The 19,040-nt window shown below is 33.6% G+C and overlaps 3 protein-coding genes across 4 annotated transcripts; 2 read left to right on the top strand and 1 right to left on the bottom strand.

The window, feature by feature from the left end:
• Positions 1-99: 99 nt before the first annotated feature.
• On the bottom strand, positions 100-12,754 carry Hexo1 (beta-hexosaminidase 1). Of its 2 annotated transcripts, none has more exons than XM_013323669.1 (16): positions 12,736-12,754; positions 9,008-9,078; positions 7,860-7,996; positions 7,533-7,663; positions 7,018-7,123; positions 5,934-6,097; positions 4,228-4,336; positions 3,930-4,051; positions 3,452-3,586; positions 2,928-3,033; positions 2,612-2,790; positions 2,201-2,299; positions 1,968-2,088; positions 1,389-1,481; positions 812-959; positions 100-441 (listed from the first exon to the last, which is right to left on the bottom strand). In XM_013323669.1, exons 2-16 carry the CDS (start codon positions 9,064-9,066, stop codon positions 357-359), a joined length of 1,794 nt encoding a protein of 597 aa, XP_013179123.1. In that variant the 5' UTR covers positions 9,067-9,078; positions 12,736-12,754; the 3' UTR covers positions 100-356. The 2 variants fall into 2 exon arrangements, with proteins under 2 accessions (XP_013179123.1, XP_013179115.1); XM_013323661.1 differs by lacking the exon at positions 12,736-12,754 and adding an exon at positions 11,463-11,586.
• On the top strand, positions 12,741-14,613 carry TfIIEbeta (transcription factor IIEbeta). The gene is made up of 6 exons (XM_013323690.1): positions 12,741-12,832; positions 13,197-13,304; positions 13,515-13,677; positions 13,896-14,005; positions 14,076-14,253; positions 14,336-14,613. The coding sequence occupies exons 1-6, from the start codon at positions 12,771-12,773 to the stop codon at positions 14,594-14,596; spliced, it is 882 nt and encodes a 293-aa protein (XP_013179144.1). The 5' UTR covers positions 12,741-12,770; the 3' UTR covers positions 14,597-14,613.
• Positions 14,614-14,896: 283 nt separating this feature from the next.
• LOC106126186 (protein abrupt) lies at positions 14,897-17,999 on the top strand. The gene is made up of 8 exons (XM_013323680.1): positions 14,897-15,071; positions 15,234-15,374; positions 15,494-15,625; positions 15,959-16,083; positions 16,599-16,741; positions 16,949-17,026; positions 17,272-17,455; positions 17,831-17,999. The coding sequence occupies exons 1-8, from the start codon at positions 14,994-14,996 to the stop codon at positions 17,976-17,978; spliced, it is 1,029 nt and encodes a 342-aa protein (XP_013179134.1). The 5' UTR covers positions 14,897-14,993; the 3' UTR covers positions 17,979-17,999.
• Positions 18,000-19,040: the final 1,041 nt, after the last annotated feature.

The following is a 19,040-nucleotide window of genomic DNA, read 5'->3' as shown; positions in this document are numbered from 1 at the left end:
ACTTACCATTGATATTTTGTGTTCTTTAAACAACCTCCAATATTCTTGAGACGGCGCTTTAGATGATTTAGTACTACTTGTAGAAATAAAAGTCAAAGATCCTTAGATAAGAAGCTTATACTTTATTCATAATCTTTAATATCCTCGTAAACAACAAAAAATTCCATACTTTTAAACGAATAATATATATTTATATCATTCACTGTATCATACTACAATACATTACATAAGTAATCTAGAAAAAGAAATACAAATACAAAATTGTAAAAATAATTGCAGTCGGCCAACTTAAATATAAGAATAATCTCTGCCGCGTACTACAAAATAGAAAGCTAATACAAATTCAATGTAAAAGTTTAATTGTAGCAATATCCCTCATTCTGATAGCACCACGTAGGTTCTAGCGATTCGGGTTTGTATCCCATGCGAACTAAACGCTCCCTGTAACAAAGAAAATAATTCAAATTAATTTGTAACGTTAGTGGAAAAGGGGGCTAATACCCACACGCCGTACAATTCTATCGAGTCTCTCAACCCGCACTGAGCCAGCTTGGTTGACTATGGCCTAGTCATCTCTGACACAAGGTAGGCTCTGACCTTCTCAGTGGGTACACTTAGCAAGAAAATCCGACATTGTGCCGGTGTACTGGCGCAACACTAGCCTTATTAAAATGTCAACGTTTATGTCCCCTCACTATTCATTCTGACACTTGACATTTTAACAAAAGCGCGCCATTTGTGCCAAATGATTCTAATTAATAATGTCTAAAAGTAGGTATAGTGACGTGATGGGATGTCTGTAGATGTGTACCTCATGTGCAGCATCCTGTGCTCGGCCTGGCTCCAGTCGGTGTCGGGTTCAGACCAGAGGCGCTCAGCGAGTGCGGCGGCGCGCGGCCACAGTCGCCCCTCCACGCTGCTAGAGTCCGCCTGCTCCGTCCACAGCGCCGCCTCCCCGCCTGTGTAACTCAGTGGATATTAATCCCATATCTCTTTTGGTGTGTCTGTATGTTTTATTGTAATAAAAATAATCATTCCTGTGTGTGATATATAATACTTTACATATAACGAAAAAAACTATTTTTGTCTCTGTCAGTTCGGGTCAACTGTTCCGGTTAATCTCCGGAACGGCTGGACCGATTTTAACGTGACTTTCACTGGAAGGTAGCTGAAGTTTATGGGCATATTAAAGGTTACTTATTAAAATATGCAATCATGAAATAAATGTTATAAAAAGGAAAGATTTGATTGTTTGTTTGCATTGAAAAGGCATCGAAACTATACAACCGATTTGAAAATATCACTATTGGGAAGTTACACTAATTCGGCAATTGCTAATCGTTACATAAATCCGTTTGTATTTAAATACAGAAACGAGATATACGTACCGAGTATGAGATGAGAGTACTCCCTCGCCATGTCCTTGGGCCGGTTCTCGTACACCTTCTGCCAGCCGATGTACGGCGAGCACCAGTTGTTACCTGACGCATTTATATGTTATACAACAATATAACTCACGCTCGTAACCCAGATGGGCAGGCAGAGACCACGGATTTCCATTTGGCGCGATTCTGACACACTTCTCGCTTCTACATTCATACATCGGTTTAAAATGTTTCTCAAACCCTTCTTGAGAAATACATAATACAAACACAAAAACAGACTAATTGATATTAAGAATAATAAAAACATACACCTATAGTTTATCATAACCCGATATATTTTAATTAAATCAAAGAGTATTTCCTATAATACAATTAGTCCGTGTAAAAATTTTAAAATCTAATAAAAATATTAATAAGTTCGAGTCAATTTTTTTTTATTAAAATGTGGCAAACTGGAAAAAACAACTCTGAGTGGACTGCTGCGCTCCCGGATATAGAATAGTTGAATTAAACTTGCGCGCAAACTGCGCAACATGATAAAGATAAATGAAATGTTAGTATTAGGAACATCCTGTATCTTACCTGTGCCGACCCAAGCTCCGTAGCCGCAGTCAAAGTACAAGGCATCGTAATTAGACAATATCAGCCGGTAGCCCTTCTTCAGTAGATTTGAGATCTGAGGGTCCTGTCCTGTCGTCCATACCTAGTCATTTAAAACATTAAATACTTTTTAACACAAATATTTATGTAGTTAGCAATTCGGCAATTTATGCCAAACATAACCTCAAATAGTTAAAAGTAAAAATAAATTATACCTGTATAATGTAGTCGTCTTTATCTAAGAAATTCTCAATATGACTGTAGTCAGTCAAAGTGCTGGTCCACAGTATGAGAGGCAGCCTCCTGCCGAATGCCTGGAAAAAGTAACAAATAATACATTTTCACTCATCGATATCTCAAAATATAGGTGTAACCGGGTCACGTGGACACCGACTGTGTGACAGAGAGAGGAAGAGAAAAAGACAATCAGAGTGAGAGAGAGAGAGGTATAAATCTTCCTTATATTATAAATACGAAAGTTTGGATGTATGGATAGATGGATTTTGTTTAGAATGTATCTCCAGAACAACTCAACGGATCTCGATGTAAGTTGGCACAGACGTAGAACACAGTGTGGAAGAACGCATAATTAAGTTTTTTTTTATTTCGAGGCCGGTAGTCATTACCTTGTAAGCCTTGTCCTGCGCCTTGGTCTGGAAGTAGTTCCAGAGCTTGAGGTAGCTGGCCTTGTCGAGGTCCCAGCGGTTCTGCAGCATGAAGCTGCGGATCTGCGCCGAGCTGTTCCAGCAGCGCTCGCTCACCTCGTCCCCGCCCATGTGGAACACGTCCGTCGTCTTGAACACCTCTGTACAAACACATCACCATTATTTACCTATCTTTTAAAAAAAAATAAGGCACTTTTCCACTAAACTAGTGGGACACGACTGCTATAGGTAGTATAAATGTAGTAGACTAAAAAAATGGAAATGCAGTATGACTGACCTGCCATTTCTTTGTAAATGTCAAACAGCACATCATAAAGTTCCTCCTTGGTCGGGTTGAGTTGGCCGCAGGGAGGCTCCACACAATACGTCGACCAGGGTTCCGCCTACAAATATCATATAGTAAACTCAAGGGCAGAAAGAGGTAGAAAGGAGCAGCTGTCCCCTTCGCCCCCTCCCCCTAGAGAATAAGACCATATTAATGGTAAGCTCCCTCTAGACGAAAACTAGATTATCAGCTGACAACGCCCACAAACCGTGGGCGTTGTTTTCTTAAAACTCGTTTTCTTTACTGACATTTATTAGTCGCGCTAGTGGAATTGGTCTTAATTAAGGATACTTAATACATTTACAGTTCAAATTTTGCTACTTCTGTATCATATTAAATGAATATAAAAGCAACAATTTCTGGTAGACGAGACATTTCTACCTTTAATTAGTCAAAGGAGGGTTGTAAAAATCATATAACAGAATGATAGAAGGGGATTGGTAGAGAAAAGAGAAATAGTACTAAAAGAAGCATACCTTAAAGCAGACAGTGAGGTCTGTGTCCTGCCATCCCTCGCCGACATGCGCAGGCGCATCAAACTCTGGTATGACGCGCACTCCGCGCACCAGACCGTACTCTACTATCTCTTTTATTATCTTCTTCGTATACACCTGGAAACGCAATCTTAGAAAATTAACTATAATTATTACTAAACTGTTATAAAGTAATATGTTTATGATATAATACTAATATTATAAATGCGAATGTTTGGATGTATGGATGGATCTTTGTTACAAGGTATCTCCAAAACGGCTGAATGGATGTCGCTAAAATTTGGTATAACTGTAGATGGCCTGGAAGAACACACAGACTACTAATTAAGTTTTTTTAATAATTTCTAGGGGACGGAGTTGCAGGCGACAGCTAGTTGCGTAATAAATTAATAATGCGTTGTCATGTCTCACACAGGAGGCCCTTAGTGCGAGAAATATAAGTGTGACAAAACTGTCTCACCTTACTAGGGCTGTAAGCTCCCAGTCTGCTGAGATTGGGCCTGCTGTCCATCACAAACGGGAAGCTCTGGCTGTCAGTGATGTGCCAATGGAAGGCGTTCAACTTCACCGTCGCAGATGCATCTGTAATAATCATATATTTGCAGAAGAAAGAAAATATGGCAAGGAATGGCTTTAGTCAGTTTCTTCCATTCGCTAGCTAGTAACATTACCATTGGAATAAAAAAAATCCTAATCTTCCCCCCCCCCCCCCCCCCCCATCTAACCGTAAGAGTAAGTAAAAGTCAGTAAAATCTTACCAATGGTAGATTTGATAATGTCAACGTCGATGTAATTCCTCGCTGTGTCGAGCAGGATCCCGCGGTAAGGGTACGTCGGTTTGTCTGTGATGTACACATCTCTTACGATCTGTAATTACATGAACACATTCTTTAAAAAATGTACATCTTTTTACTTTTTAAATTTTAGAGCGCTACTTGTAAATATGTTCTGCATAGTTTTTTAAACAATTGCATGACAACATTTTTATTTACTTATAAAATTATACGTATTGCTTGTTATAACGTAAGTTGTAAGGAATGGCGCTTAACTATTATTAATCTATTGTTTATGCATTAAACCGTGAAAAGAAGCAAATTACTACAGAAGTGTTTAGTCGAATCCTTTCTTCTCTATATATTTTAATTGAGATATTGTTGGTGAATAAAACACATGAATTAGCATAATAAACAAGTTCCTAAAATGTATTATTTGTGCTGTGATTAAAAATAACTTTTGAATTAACACAGGAGAGAGCTATTTCTAGTAAATCGTGAAGTATGAGAAATTTACACTAAGAGACTGTTAATTAATAATTAAATGAATCTCAATTAAATGTAAAGATACATGTAAATGTAACTCGCTTATACATAAAATAAAACATCCCGTATAATATATTCCGTTCATGACAAATCAAAAATGGCGCCAATCTTTATTCCCGCCGAACATTTTTTTTCTCAATCACAATAAAATGTCAACGCGACCAATTTACATATAGGATTTTGTTGCTTATTCAAATTGAACGCAAAACACGACCAAATAAAAGAGTCAACGATCTCTAACCGGTTACTTTTTTTACTCATCGATAATTGTTAGCGAACTATATTTAAAAAGAGTTGTTATTTTGATTTTCTTTTAACTTCAATATGCCAGGTATACAAAAGAGTATAAAAAAAGAAATAGATACTTTTTTGTTACTGAACTTGTCATCGTATTATATAGGTATAACATACATAAAATAAAAACATCGAAAGCTGTACTAATGTCACCTAATGTAAATAAATATGTTCTAACGTCCTGACATTGGTAGTCCGCAGAGACACTCATTGCTTATTTAAATGTCAAACCTTAAGCAGCGTTCACACTGAAATATTAAGGCCACTTGTCGCCCACGCGAGTAGGGCGTCTAATAATTCGTTAAGTGAAGAAGCCCTACTAAGTTACGTACGTGATCCAGTTTTAAACCGTAAATAGAAATAGCACGATGTATTCTATAATGGTGTTGGCCTAGTAATTAAAATGTGACAGCTTATTTTATTACTTATATAGGTTTCAATGTATACCTTAAACATTGTGTGAATTACACATCTTATTAATCTTACTACTATTATAAATTTGAATGTTTGGATGGATGGATGTTTGTTAAAAGATATCTCCCGAACGGTTAATTGAATCACGCTGAAATTTGAAATAGATGTGGAACATAGTCTGAAAGAACACACAGGCTACTTAAGTTTTTTTTACTGCGCGCTGACGGAGTCACTGGCGCTAGTATTTGATATTTTCACAAGTAGGTGTTGCCAGTGACTTCACCTATACGATCTCTAGTTAATTTTCTTTTATTTTTCAGCCGGTCTTGACTTTCGCTTTACCAAAAATCAATACATCCAAGCATTTATAGTAACATTTTTCATAAATTTGAGCGTTTATATTGCCAAGGATTACAATGACAAATGTATAGACTTACCAATAAATGATCACGGATATCATCGTAGACTATAAGTTGTGACAGAGTCTCCAGTCCGTGTCTTACGCCGAAGAAAGTGTTGCCAGTGATAGTAGCATTCACACGCTCACTAGACATCGACGAGATGCGTAGTGTATAACTCTCGTCCATTTCCAATGAAAATTCTATAAACAAATTGATAACATAGTAAAAACAATACAACTTAAGCCCGTAACCTACAGGGGTAGGCAGAGATTAAAGATTTCTATTAAACGCGGTCACACCTATCTCGCTTCTTCCACATTCATACAGTTTTCCATTCAAATCGCGTAAAGAAGTGATTTTTTCTTCTCAATTAGAAAAGCATAGAAAAAAAACAAATTAAAAATTTTATATAGATATTGCTAATATTTGTTTACAATAGAAAGCTGCTCGATTGCCCCCTTTTGTTTAAAAAAAAAAGTTGACAGTTATTTAATAAAAAAAAAACTAAACAACGACAAGTCTGTGTGAAATAGTCTTTACTTGATTGTGTCATTACCGAAATAGCAATCAAATACCAAAAGTCACTGACCCGTTTTATCATAAGTACAAATAGAGTTACTTAATTTCAGATTATATTAATATTACTAGAGAGTTTAATATAGCTTGAAAGTTATAGTTCGTTTTAGACAATACAGGTGGAGATACTGGTGGTTTGGAATTTTATCTCTCTTTCATTTATTGTTGTGATTAAATTTTGCAACTTGTGTTCGACAAACACTTCACGGTCGTATCCGCATAGCAAAATGCAAGGCCGTTGCAAATATCTGACGAATACTGCAACTACGAATATAAAATATTCGATTCATTACTCTTTAATCACATCTTCTTTATTAATATTATAGTTTCAATATAAAAATACAGGTTAAACGTGAATTTCAACTGACGTATAAGAACATGTATTTGTTTTTTTTTAAGACGAATGACTACTTTTGCTTTGACAATTAAAACATATAGTAGCAAAGATTAACCATTCTATATGTTTTTTTTTTTTAAATTCAGAAATTATTTACGACCAGTTTTATAAAATCATTCTACTACGTAAGTCGTCTTCGTAACTCACCTTTAATATCTGGATTATCATTGACAATGAAAATAGTAAGAGCTTTGCCGCTAGCTTTAGCCGACATGCCAGTAGGCAATGCTAGAGAAACGATCTGTCTAAACCTCTAGAAGAAATAAAAAAAAATATTATATTATATACTGGAAAATCTCTATTGTCATTTAGCATAAGAAATATATGCAAAAAAGTGTACGGAGAGTCTGTAGACGTCTTTACTTGTACAAAAAAAAACTCTACAAATCTTGTCTCTAGTAATCTTGTAAAAAAAATCAGAAAATATAAAAAAGGACAGAGAGAGAATGTAAAGATTCTTTTACGTATTTTTAACATCTGGAAGTCAGATTAATATCGTCTTTAAAAAAATTATCAAACAAAAACGCCACGAGTACAAAATTAAAAATATTGCGTGCAACTATATGCATCTTTTTTAGTTTTTAAACTATATTTTTTTTCTGCTGATTCCAAAGATAATGTTGGCAATGTTATAATAAATATTACACAAATAATAATCATACTTGTCCAGCTTCATCCAACAAGGAATCAGATCTGCCACGTTTCGGGATCTGCATATCAATGTTGTTGATGTTAATCTTTGACAAAAAGTTGCCTAGATTTGTCTCACCAGTGGGCCGCGGCCACAGGAGACCTGCAAACATAATCTATGTTAAAAAAACAATTAAAAATCACTAAAGAACAAGAGTATTACACTAATAGCTAGGTGTAGTCGATCGATAACAGCCCCACAACTTTATCGCTTTGCTTCCGATCTTCTTTTATCTCTTCTCTCATAGCGAAAACAATAACACTAACACAACTGCTTGATTTTTGAAGAAATAATATACCATATTCATTGCAGAACATCTTGCAAGCCTCCAGACTGAGTGCAGGCTCCTTGCTCGCAGGATCGTAGAGGGACTTTACACACTTGCTGTTCTCACATTCCCACTTCCATGGAGACTTTTCATCTTCAGTGTTCACACTTAAAAAAAATATATCGAGTAAATGGGTTAAATGTACACCGCGGTGCTCCCGCTGCTCGTTTGCCCCCTTCTCTTATAAAAAAAAAAACAATAGTCCAACGGCAACTATTGAAGCGCGTCTAGATCAAGTATAGTGTAATTGCTGGCAAATTAATGAAGTATGTTTTGTAAAGTACAAATACATATATACAAATCACTTCCTTACATAGTTCTAACTCTATAAATAAGCCATAAAATCATGCTTTGTTGTGTCTCGTTTCTATTATCTTAATGTTGTCGGTATTTTTGAAAATAAACTCATGCTAAGAATTGTAAATGAGTAACAAATTTGATAAAGTAATAAATCATTGAATGCGGTACCATCAAACGCATCAGAATCTGTTCTGATGCGTTTGATGGTACCGCTTGATCTGTCAAAGTCAAGTGTCATCGCAAACTGCTGACTTAAATCAATAACCAATTGATACCGCCGTGTATTCAACAATAGTAGGAATTGAACCTTACTATCGCATCTTTCTCTCTCAGACTCTATGAGAAAAACAGAGATAGAATATTGAATTGCAACTTTATTTAAGTAGGTGTGGATTAATCTCGAAAAAATTGTAAAGAATGTATTAATGTCATCAGGAATTTGCAAGAAAATGATACAAACTGCAATGAATAAACATTAAAAAAATGTATATACATAATAGAATGTTTACTTGAATATTTGTACTTATTGAAATGTATATAACGATATTTAATTTCACGATTGCGTGAGCGAAGCGTAATTTCGCTTTGTTTTCTACGACTCATAGAAATGCCAACATATACTGGCTAGTTCGTTGGAATGTGTTCTTTTGTACAAAATATGTCGACCATTGTTTATTTATTTTGTCAAAGTAATTAACGTTTTTTCTTGAAAAAGATAAAAGAACATGGCAATGCTAATAGGTAAACTTTATACCAAACATAAAGTAGAAAATACTTGGATGTAATATAGCGTAGTAAATCACGATAAAAACACTTACCATCCTACTACTATTAATATACAGAAGATGTTGATAAGTTGCCGTCTACGAACCTCCATGGCTGTAACACTCTGAAACGAAAATGCAACCATCATTACAAACGCAATTGTTTAGTAGTTACAACAAAATCACATCAGGACAGCTAAAAAGACAGTCTAAAAAATTGACTATACGGCCTCAAAAGATAAGAAGAGTTTGAAATTAAGGTAGAGGGATCAGTCGGGTAGGTCAGAATCAGGAGAATGGACTGCTCGAAAGCGACGTAATAATGGAAGAATAAACAATAGAAGTTATAGTTCGATGAAAATTGATAAAGCTTAAATGTTTTACTGGCCCTGTCATAAAAAGAGAATAAAGGCATTAAGAGATGTTAACCTATATTAGCATTTACGTATAATAAGTTATATTGCCTCATTATTAAAAACATTTGGTCATCTACATTATGTTAATTTAGCGGTTACTAATGCTAACGACCCTTTGCGCTTTAATTTCTGTATCGTATTAATGAAATCTTGTTACTATTCCGTAAGAATAGTACGGAACGAGATACAAGAAACAATTATCGATAAATTCAGAGCCTTGATGGACCTACAAAGGCCGATCAAAGCCAACGCGACTTTCCTCTCTATGTGTCAATGTCATATGGGTAAAGGAAAAAAACATTTAATCCCACTCTGAGACAACTGATATCATAGTTTTTTTTATTTTTTTAAATTAAGTTCTAATAGTTATAATATAGTTCACAATGGACGAATGGCGGGATTCGAACCTACGACCGCTAGGTAATCCGTATCCATTAAACTATCTGCGTTTCATTGTTTTATGTCCTACTCGTATATTTGTTATACAGATTTAGTAGTTGGCAGTCGTCGCGTTTTCTCTAAACGCGGTCTGTTTTCCCTAGGAACAATAGCTACCAACCGGGCATAGAAAACTTGCTGAGTACAAACAGAAAAGTTTCATGTCTCAGATATGTACTGCATACATTTTTCCTTTTTTTTCCATATCTTTCTACACAGCGGTTATTACTCTAAATAACTACAGTATGCTTGAAAAACTTACATTTATTTGTTACGAGTCGCTACTCCTTTTCAATATAATGTTTTATGTTTTCAGCATTTACCTAATGGTAACTTGTTAACTATGCAGTAAGAGTAAACAATCATATTTTTGGTCAAAGTTTACCTGTTAGTTATATTTTGTGGCTTTGTTAAACGTGTTTGGGGATATTGGTGTATCAGAAAAATTGTCATTTACCGAAAGTTTAACGAAAAAATGTGCGTTATCTTTCGCATAACGACAAGGATAGTTTGCTACTACTTTATAAAAAACGTAACGAATTAGTTAAAAACTTATTAATAGGAGCGTCTCAGCGAGTGAATTACAATCTATGTCATTTACTTTTCAGAGCAAAATTATATATCGACATCTAATCTATATCGTTTTCGTTCACTTCTAACCTTTTTAAAACCTTATATATTTATTTTTATTCGGCCAAAGAGGTTACATAATATAGGTGTAGGTCGTAAAAACGGACGAGCCCAGGTTAAATTTATACGTCTTGTTCCAAGGCACCTTTAATATTAGAGTAGCGGTGTCTTCCTAAGAAAGAAGTAAAAAACGCCTACAATCTAACTCCTTAATAATGGATGATTTTCTTGATCTTATTATCTGTCTCGAAACTAATCTCTAAATGTCGACACGAATAATTTGTCGCAAATTTTCGTGCTAGACCCCGAGATATTATATCTTGCGAAAATGATAGGATAAAGTGTTGTTAAAGTATTCATGTCCTGACAAATCAATAACATTGATAAGCGATGTCTTTGGATTTTACGCCAGTAATTAGACCACTTTCTTCTATATATTTCATACATACTTTAAGAATACTGTTAAAAATATTTGAAATAAAGGAAAATTTCATTTTATAATCATTTGCCGACGCCTTAAAATCTAATATTGTAAATGTTTTCTGCATTACCTTGAAACATATTTATTGTTTACATACTTTGTTTTTATCGGTTATTGACAGATATGAAATGTGAAATAAATGATAACATCTGAAAAATAAACCTGATTTCAATACTTGGGGATAACGATCACTTTCCTTTAACATCGATAAAACCGGTAAAATATAAATTAATAATCCGTAAAATATAATTTTCCAATATTCGTTTTGATGTTTTCTTAAAACTAATATGAGCTTTTTTGGAATTAGAACACGTTATAAGTTTTTACTTGTTGAAACAAGATCTTATAAGATCATTAAAAAAGTTATTGTATTGACCAAATAAATTGTATAGGAAATTGAAAGTGATTTTTTTATCTGTGTCAAAATCGGTTAAACTTTAATATTGGCAAATTAAAACGAATATGTATTCATAATTGAAATACATAAAGGAAAAATATATGTAATTTCAAACGTGTTTACAATAATACGATGAAATTTACTTACATTGAAGGTTACAACGTCCACTCAACGCCGCGAAGGCAAACACTGTGACAGTTCGGACTCGGTTCGGAGGTTTAGCCGCGCGAAAGTCGAAATGATCTCCCGCCAATCGAAACTCGTTTGACAGTAACCGTCCGCTACGAATTAACATTTAAATACTGCAAAATTATTATTTTGTCAATAGCCTATAGCAATAAATTAAAACATTAACATAATTGACAATCCCGTTCGGGGTGCCTATTAAAATGGTTTTGTTTGAATTATTAACGATTTAATTTTTTTTTCGACGCAATCATGGCGGATCTAGAATATAAGCATATTTCAAACATCTAAAGCTTTTATAGCTCATTGAATGGTTTTGCAACTACCTGACAGAGAGATCTGACATTAATTTAAAAATACTACAAAAATAAGACGATTCAAAAAGATAATAGAGGACAAAGTCATTCTAGGGCATTTTAAGGACTCGTTTTTTATGTGGTTCCAGACGAAAAAAACAGTCTTTTATAATAAGCTAATTTTGATGATAAAATTAATAAGCAAAAATTGTAGTGTGGAGGGTCGGTGGCACAGTGGTTAAGGGCGAACCAAGGACTTGTAGATTACAAGTAAATTTTGCAACTCAATTAATAAAACATTTATCCGATATTTTACGGTGAAGGAAAACATTGTAATGCACCCTTCAAAACATCTGCGTATAAATTCAAAGATATATGGTAAGGCTTATTGGCCACTTTAGTTAGACTTGGTTTTAAACTCCCCTACTTTGCGACAGGATAGAACTCGGACACTTATTATGACCGGACGGGACGATTTAAAAAAAATGAAATTTTAGGATCGCAAGTTTATACCTAATAAGAGTGCGAAAAATAGTACTTAGTAGAGAATAATAAAAAACAAATATAATCTGATCTGGTATAGTGCGATTATTTTTAAAAGGGTTATGTAAATAAATATTTTTGGATGTTACTTAGGTTTAAATAATAACTGAGGCCTATTTTAAACTGTTTTTTTAAAAGTCGCACCACCACTTTGGTATTCTAATTTAAGCGGGACATTAAGAATAAAACAAAAAGTTTAACGTGCTGGCCAAACACCAAGATAGCAAACTATAAAATTAAAATTTAAGCAAAAGTGACACATGTCAAGCAGATAGTTGCCTTTTGCCTTGTTTTCTTGATTGGCAATTTGACAAACCTTTCAATTCAAATGCCAAAGAGAAATGATTGATTGCTTATAAACTAAATAATAAATAAGTATATTGTAAATTACGTACTTTTTGTGGAATATTGGGACTATTGGTGATTAAATATGGATCCAGCACTGTTACGCGAAAGGGAGGCGTTTAAGAAAAAGGCACTCGCAACGCCAAGGTACGCACTACATCCTTACTAATAGACCACTAGCGTTATTTTGTTCACATACGACGACAGCCACTTTCACTTTTCTCTCGCTCCCACCCGTTACAATACTTTATTGCCAATTATCATTAATCTTAAAACGGAAACCCTAATGAATTATCTAATAAAAGGTGAAATTAGATAATTTATCCTCTGATATTGTGTTTGCTTGTCAACAATTACTTTTATGTGACATTGACATTTAAATTATAAAGATATGGTCACTCACCAAATATTAAAGTCTCCTTAGTAACCATATAACTAATATTTTAGGTCTGTTTTTAAGCTAGTATTAAATTTCTTTTCTATTGATTTTTATGAAACATATTCTTTACAGTATAGAAAAGAAGAAGAGAGATGACTCCCAATTTAAAGATGAGTCTAAGAAGTCCAAATCAAAGTCATCAAGCTCTGTTAATGCACAGCCTAAGATTGATGCTACGAAGTGAGTATACATTTTATGACCCACACAAAGTATTCTGTATAAAAGTCACTGAGAAGACAGTATTTGTCTAACTTTAAACCTTCATGGTTTTTACTAATAACATCCATAAGAAACGGTTCCTAACATGATTAAGCTGAAATGTTATGAAAGATAATAAATGTTATAAATTTCACTAGATATATTATATTAATAATATAAAAATATTACCAGCTATAAAACAATGACGGGCAGCTCTTCATATCGATTTGGAGTGCTTGCCCGTATTGTGAGACATATGAGAGCTAGACATCAAGATGGTGACGACCATCCCTTGACACTAGATGAAGTGCTGGATGAAACCAATCAACTGGATGTTGGTAACAAAGTTAAACAGGTTAGCATTTTAATGCATAAAAAATATTGTTTTTGCATATGTTTTATATTTTCAATAATTCTTGGTGGCCCAAACTCCTTGGCGTGCTACATAACCCCGCTTCTCGCTGCACCCCAGCACCCCTAAGTGACTCATATAATGTTTAGAGCTGCCATGATATCTGAAAACTCTAAATAAAGGGTAATTATATTATGAGATTGATGTTTTTTTTTTCACAGTGGCTACAAACAGAAGCTCTACAGAATAATCCAAAGATAGAATGCACGCCTGATGGAAAATATATTTTCAAAGCTGTCTACAAAATAAAGGATAAAAAGTCATTGCTTAGGTACAAAATTATGATTAAAAAATATATTGCATATTTTAAAACAATTTAAATTTGTATTATTATTTTACAGGTTATTAAAACAACATGACTTAAAGGGATTAGGAGGGATTTTATTGGAAGATGTACAGGAGTCTTTGCCACATTGTGAAAGAGCTCTTAAACATTTAGCTCAAGAAATCCTGTACATCACTAGGCCCACAGATAAAAAGAAAATATTATTCTATAATGATAAAACAGCCAAATTAGATGTCAGTTCTTTTTAGTTTCAATATTTTTATTACAATAAGTGGATTTTAAATAATTAAAAATACAAATTCAATTTCTTTTAAGGTGGATGAAGAATTCGTTAAATTATGGCGTGCTACTGCTGTAGATGCGATGGATGACGCAAAAATAGAAGAATACTTAGAAAAACAGGGTATTAAGTCAATGCAAGACCATGGACCTAGAAAACCGATAGCACCGAAAAGGAAAAAGGCCTCTCAAAAGAGAAGACAGTTTAAGAAACCTAGAGACAATGAACATTTAGCAGATGTTCTTGAGACATATGAAGATAACACACTGACACAAAAAGGCGTATCAATAAAATAAATATTTTGATTAGCTCATGTTATTTTTCAATTAGAAATTATATAAGATTTTGGGAAAATATAATTAGCTTATAAATACAGAAAGAAGAAGCCATTTATAGATATTTAAATGTAAGAGACACAAATAAATAAGACAATATACGCTAACAATCATATAAAGTCTTTTTCATTTCGTCTATGTTAGCCGGTATGCGATATTTTTTCGAATGTATTCTGGCTCAAGTGGGCAAGAATCCAAAGCCGAAAAAACTACAATTAACAAAAGTGGTTTATGTCACTGTCAAATGTCAACTTCATTGAGATTGGTTTATAAATAAATTAAGTTTTGTTTGGATAAGGCATAAAATAATAGTAAATAAATAAGTATTGCTAAATATTTTTAAGAATTAACATAAGTTATGGCTAATTCTCAGTTTGTCGTTTCATCAAAGTTGCACGAAAAGAATATTTGTTCCGCTTTAAGTTGTTTGCAACAAGTACGTAAAAATATTATTATTTTATTGTAGCTTGTTATTTTTATTTGTATCATAAATATATTTGGTACTACTAAATAAGACTGTTTTTTACTAATATTATTTGGGATTAATGCTCTGGAACATATAATAAGTAAGACTGCTTTCTAACATTTTTTTTTTCAGAATGGTGAGTTTGTTGACATGACTCTAGCGGCCGATGGACACTTTGTGAAGGTCCACCAAGTTATAATAGCTATAGCAAGCCCTTACATCAAAGATCTTGTTGCCTCAGCAAATTGTCAGCATCCTGTTATATTTTTAAATGTAAGTTACAACCAGTTTATATAAAACCATATCCAATTCTGTAAATCCGCTCCATGTGACTACAATTTTATATACCATTATACTATTAGACCCTAAATATGTTTCATCAATATTTTCAGAAAGTTTCACATAGTACACTCTGTGCAATACTAGAGTATGTTTATACAGGGGAAGTTATAGTATCAATGGAGAATTTGAAAGAATTAGTTGATGCTGGTAAAGAGCTGCACATCAAAGGATTAGAAGATATGGTAAATACTAATACTAATATGATACATATCATACAATATTCTGAAAGTTCAAATTAAAAAAAAGCATAGTCAAAATTAAAAGTTATGCTGTCAAAACCATAGATAGCCAATGTGTTCTTCCAAACTATGTTCTTCCTCAATACCAAATTTCATCAAGATTCATGCAGCTGATCTGGAGAACAGTCTTACAAACATCCATCCATCCAAATGTTTGTATTTAAAATTTTTGGTCCTCATAACGTTTATATTATTTTAACCAATATACTAATAATTTTGTACTGTCTATTGTTTATAGATGTGGAGTATACTTATATAAAATATAGTTACTTTCAGACTTTAGCGCATGCAACATATATTAACTCAAAAAACGAAACAGAGGAAGATGAAGACAAGAATGGAATGAATGAAATATATCTTGAAACAAGCAGCATAGACAACTTTGTGGCAGAGGACAAAGTGTAAAGTATTTGATTTTTAATTGAAAAATATTGTATTGACCGTTATCAATAATATGGTTGCTAACCTAGAACTACTTGCTCCTCAGTAAAACCCAATTGTAAATTGAATAGCATTCTTAGCTACTAAGATATTCGAAAAATACAATACTCTGCTTTTGATTTGAACTACAGATTTCATAGAGCAGGCAAGAAAAACCTATTTGGTGTAAGAATGGAGATAATTTCATTTTAGATTCAGACACAACTATTTTGTATGCTTAGATTGTGATTTGAAATAGCGAATACAATATATTTTGCTTGATTTATGTACCTGAGTGAGAACTAGTAAATAAAATCGTACCTGGATAGGTGTGAAACTTCTATAAGTGAGAGACATTATCTGCTCCGAGTGACCGCCTCTATAGGCGAGAAACTCAAGTTAGAGAGAAACCTCTACAAGCGAGAAAAATATTGTGGTCCCTTGGACTTTCTCTTATCCAGGTTCTATTATGAATAAATAGCTTTTGTCATTGCAGTAATATGAATATGGATATTAAAGACATGAATGATGATGATGACGACGAAATATTCTTAGAGGATATGGATCAAGATGATAAAATTATCAATGAAGAAAGCCAAGACGACAATGATGACTACTTTACAAGAGATCATTCTTATCGTAAGTTAATTTTGATTTTTTATACAACACATAATATATAAGTGGCAATATTAGACCCTTATTCCACTAAACTGCGAGTAAATGTCTTATATCAATTGCAACAGCACCAATGTAAGTGACACAACGGTAGTTGTACTGTTGGACTCACTAGTAAAAAAGGGTCTTAGATTATTTTCCAACCTAATTGTGTTTACTTTACTATTGCAGATGATAAGATCGGTAAATCAGTTCTGTCTTCAATTGGCATCTCCAAAGTAAAAATCACCGATGCTAACAAAGATAAAGGTGAATATGCTATAACATTTTCTTCACAATATTATTATATAGTAAAATCAAAACATACCCAAAATAGTTACAAAGTAATCCATGGAAAAGAAACCATAATGAATTCCAAAAAGAAAGCCACTAGTAGTAATCAAACTTTTTTGTTTATCCGAACATTTTTGATTAAGATATGCTTCAAAAAAGCGAAGGCTTTACCATTGGGTTATGGACTTTGGCTTATAATAATAAATAAAATAAAATTACAGAAAGCTCCACCCTACAATACACAGTATCCAACCAGGGCTCGTTGCAGATGATTTTAAACAGATATATGTACTATTTAAAGTACACAAACCGCAACCGCTCGCGACAGTGGCGCTGCGTCGACTACCTCAAGAGTGTCCGCTGTCCAGCACACGTTGTTACCAAAGATGATGTTGTTGTACAAAGGTAAGTCAACAAGTCAGATTTAACCACTGATCTCTGTACATAGACAGGTTATAACCGTGGTATTTTGTGCCTATTAGATTTTCACCATCTTGGTGTTGGCGGTTACCGTTGGTATAGTTCAACAAGGATGTTTTGCCAGCTGGATAATTAAACTGGAACTAACAATTTTATTGAGGGATTCAGGGAGGAGGGAGCAATTTCATATCATATAACTACTGACGACTGAAGGGTAGTGGTAGCAAATCTGACACTTTTCATGGATTGTGTGGCCGCAATGTCTTAAATCCTTATAAAATTAGTGTGTCAAATCTGTGTCTTTGTGTGTTATTGCGTATAATATTGATAATTTCATAAGATTTGTTTATATTTGTATAGAATAGCGGCGCATACGCATCCATTTCACGACGAGAGAATTTTAAAGAAATTAAGAGCGGGCGCCATATTCTCTGCTCTTGTTGAGGCAGAGAAAGAGGGAGAAAATATTCTACGCACTAAAAGCATTGACGGTAATAAGAGTGAATAGTATTATACGTTATGTATTACAGTTGTTTCTTTTATTTCTTTATTCCTATAATTATGTAGGGACGAAACTGGATAAGTGAGAGCCTAAGGGACTGAAATATTTTTCTCGCTAATAGAGGTTTCTCTCTAACCAGAGTCTCTCGCTTAGGGAGGTCGTCCGTCGGGACCGAAACGACTCATACTATAGTCGACGGTCTACGCCGACTATAGTTCAAAGACAACAATGACTCGAGCTTGTAGGGAGGTAGACAGAGTTAATATTATATTATATATTCTTATTTTGAGCTGATTTGGCCTTTTCCTTACTTTTATAGTAATCATAATACGGGTATAAGTTAGTAAAGTTCAAGGAATTTAGAATGTCTCTAACATGTTATCGTTTAAAATAGTTTAGTAAATGGGATACTGACATTTGACCTTTGACTTTAAATCTGATCTAAAAAAAATATCTAATGTTTAATTGTTATGCCACTTTGTATTGATATTCCATCTTTGTTTTATAGACGAGTACAGTTAGGATCCGTTTACACATACCGGGGCCGTGATCAGAGCAGATTTTGTGTCGCGAATAAAATTGACCTTTATTCAATAGAAATAAGGTTTAATTTTATTTCATAAGTAAAAATATATGTTTCAATCTATCAAGCTCAATTTTTATTTACGATATTTGGTCTGCTCTTCGCCTCTGTCTGTGTGAACGGTCTGATATTCGAAATAAAACACAACTTTATTTCGAATATCAGACTATATAAATGTGTGGGTATAAATAAAATATATACTTATAAAATAAAATTTATTTTCCCCAGTATAACATTATATAAAAAATATATCATATAAAAATATGTATCACGTGTAACTGAGCGATTCTTGAAGGCACATTGTATTTCGAGATTTGTCAACTTATCCTAAATATCAAATGTATAAAAATCCTATATCACCATTGAAATAGGAATGTATCGGAATGCAAATGTAACGTTTATTCCAATTAAAAACCTAAAATTTGTAAACAGATTAAAAATAATATTTAAAAGATTAAAAAGAGATTACGTCAGTGATACCGTCT

This window comes from Papilio xuthus, unplaced genomic scaffold (assembly GCF_000836235.2).
Source record: "Papilio xuthus unplaced genomic scaffold, Pxut_1.1 DF828952.1, whole genome shotgun sequence".
Lineage (NCBI taxonomy): Eukaryota > Metazoa > Arthropoda > Insecta > Lepidoptera > Papilionidae > Papilio > Papilio xuthus.
The sequence above is the reverse complement of the archived record's forward strand: the minus strand, read 5'-3'. Positions and strand labels throughout refer to the sequence as shown.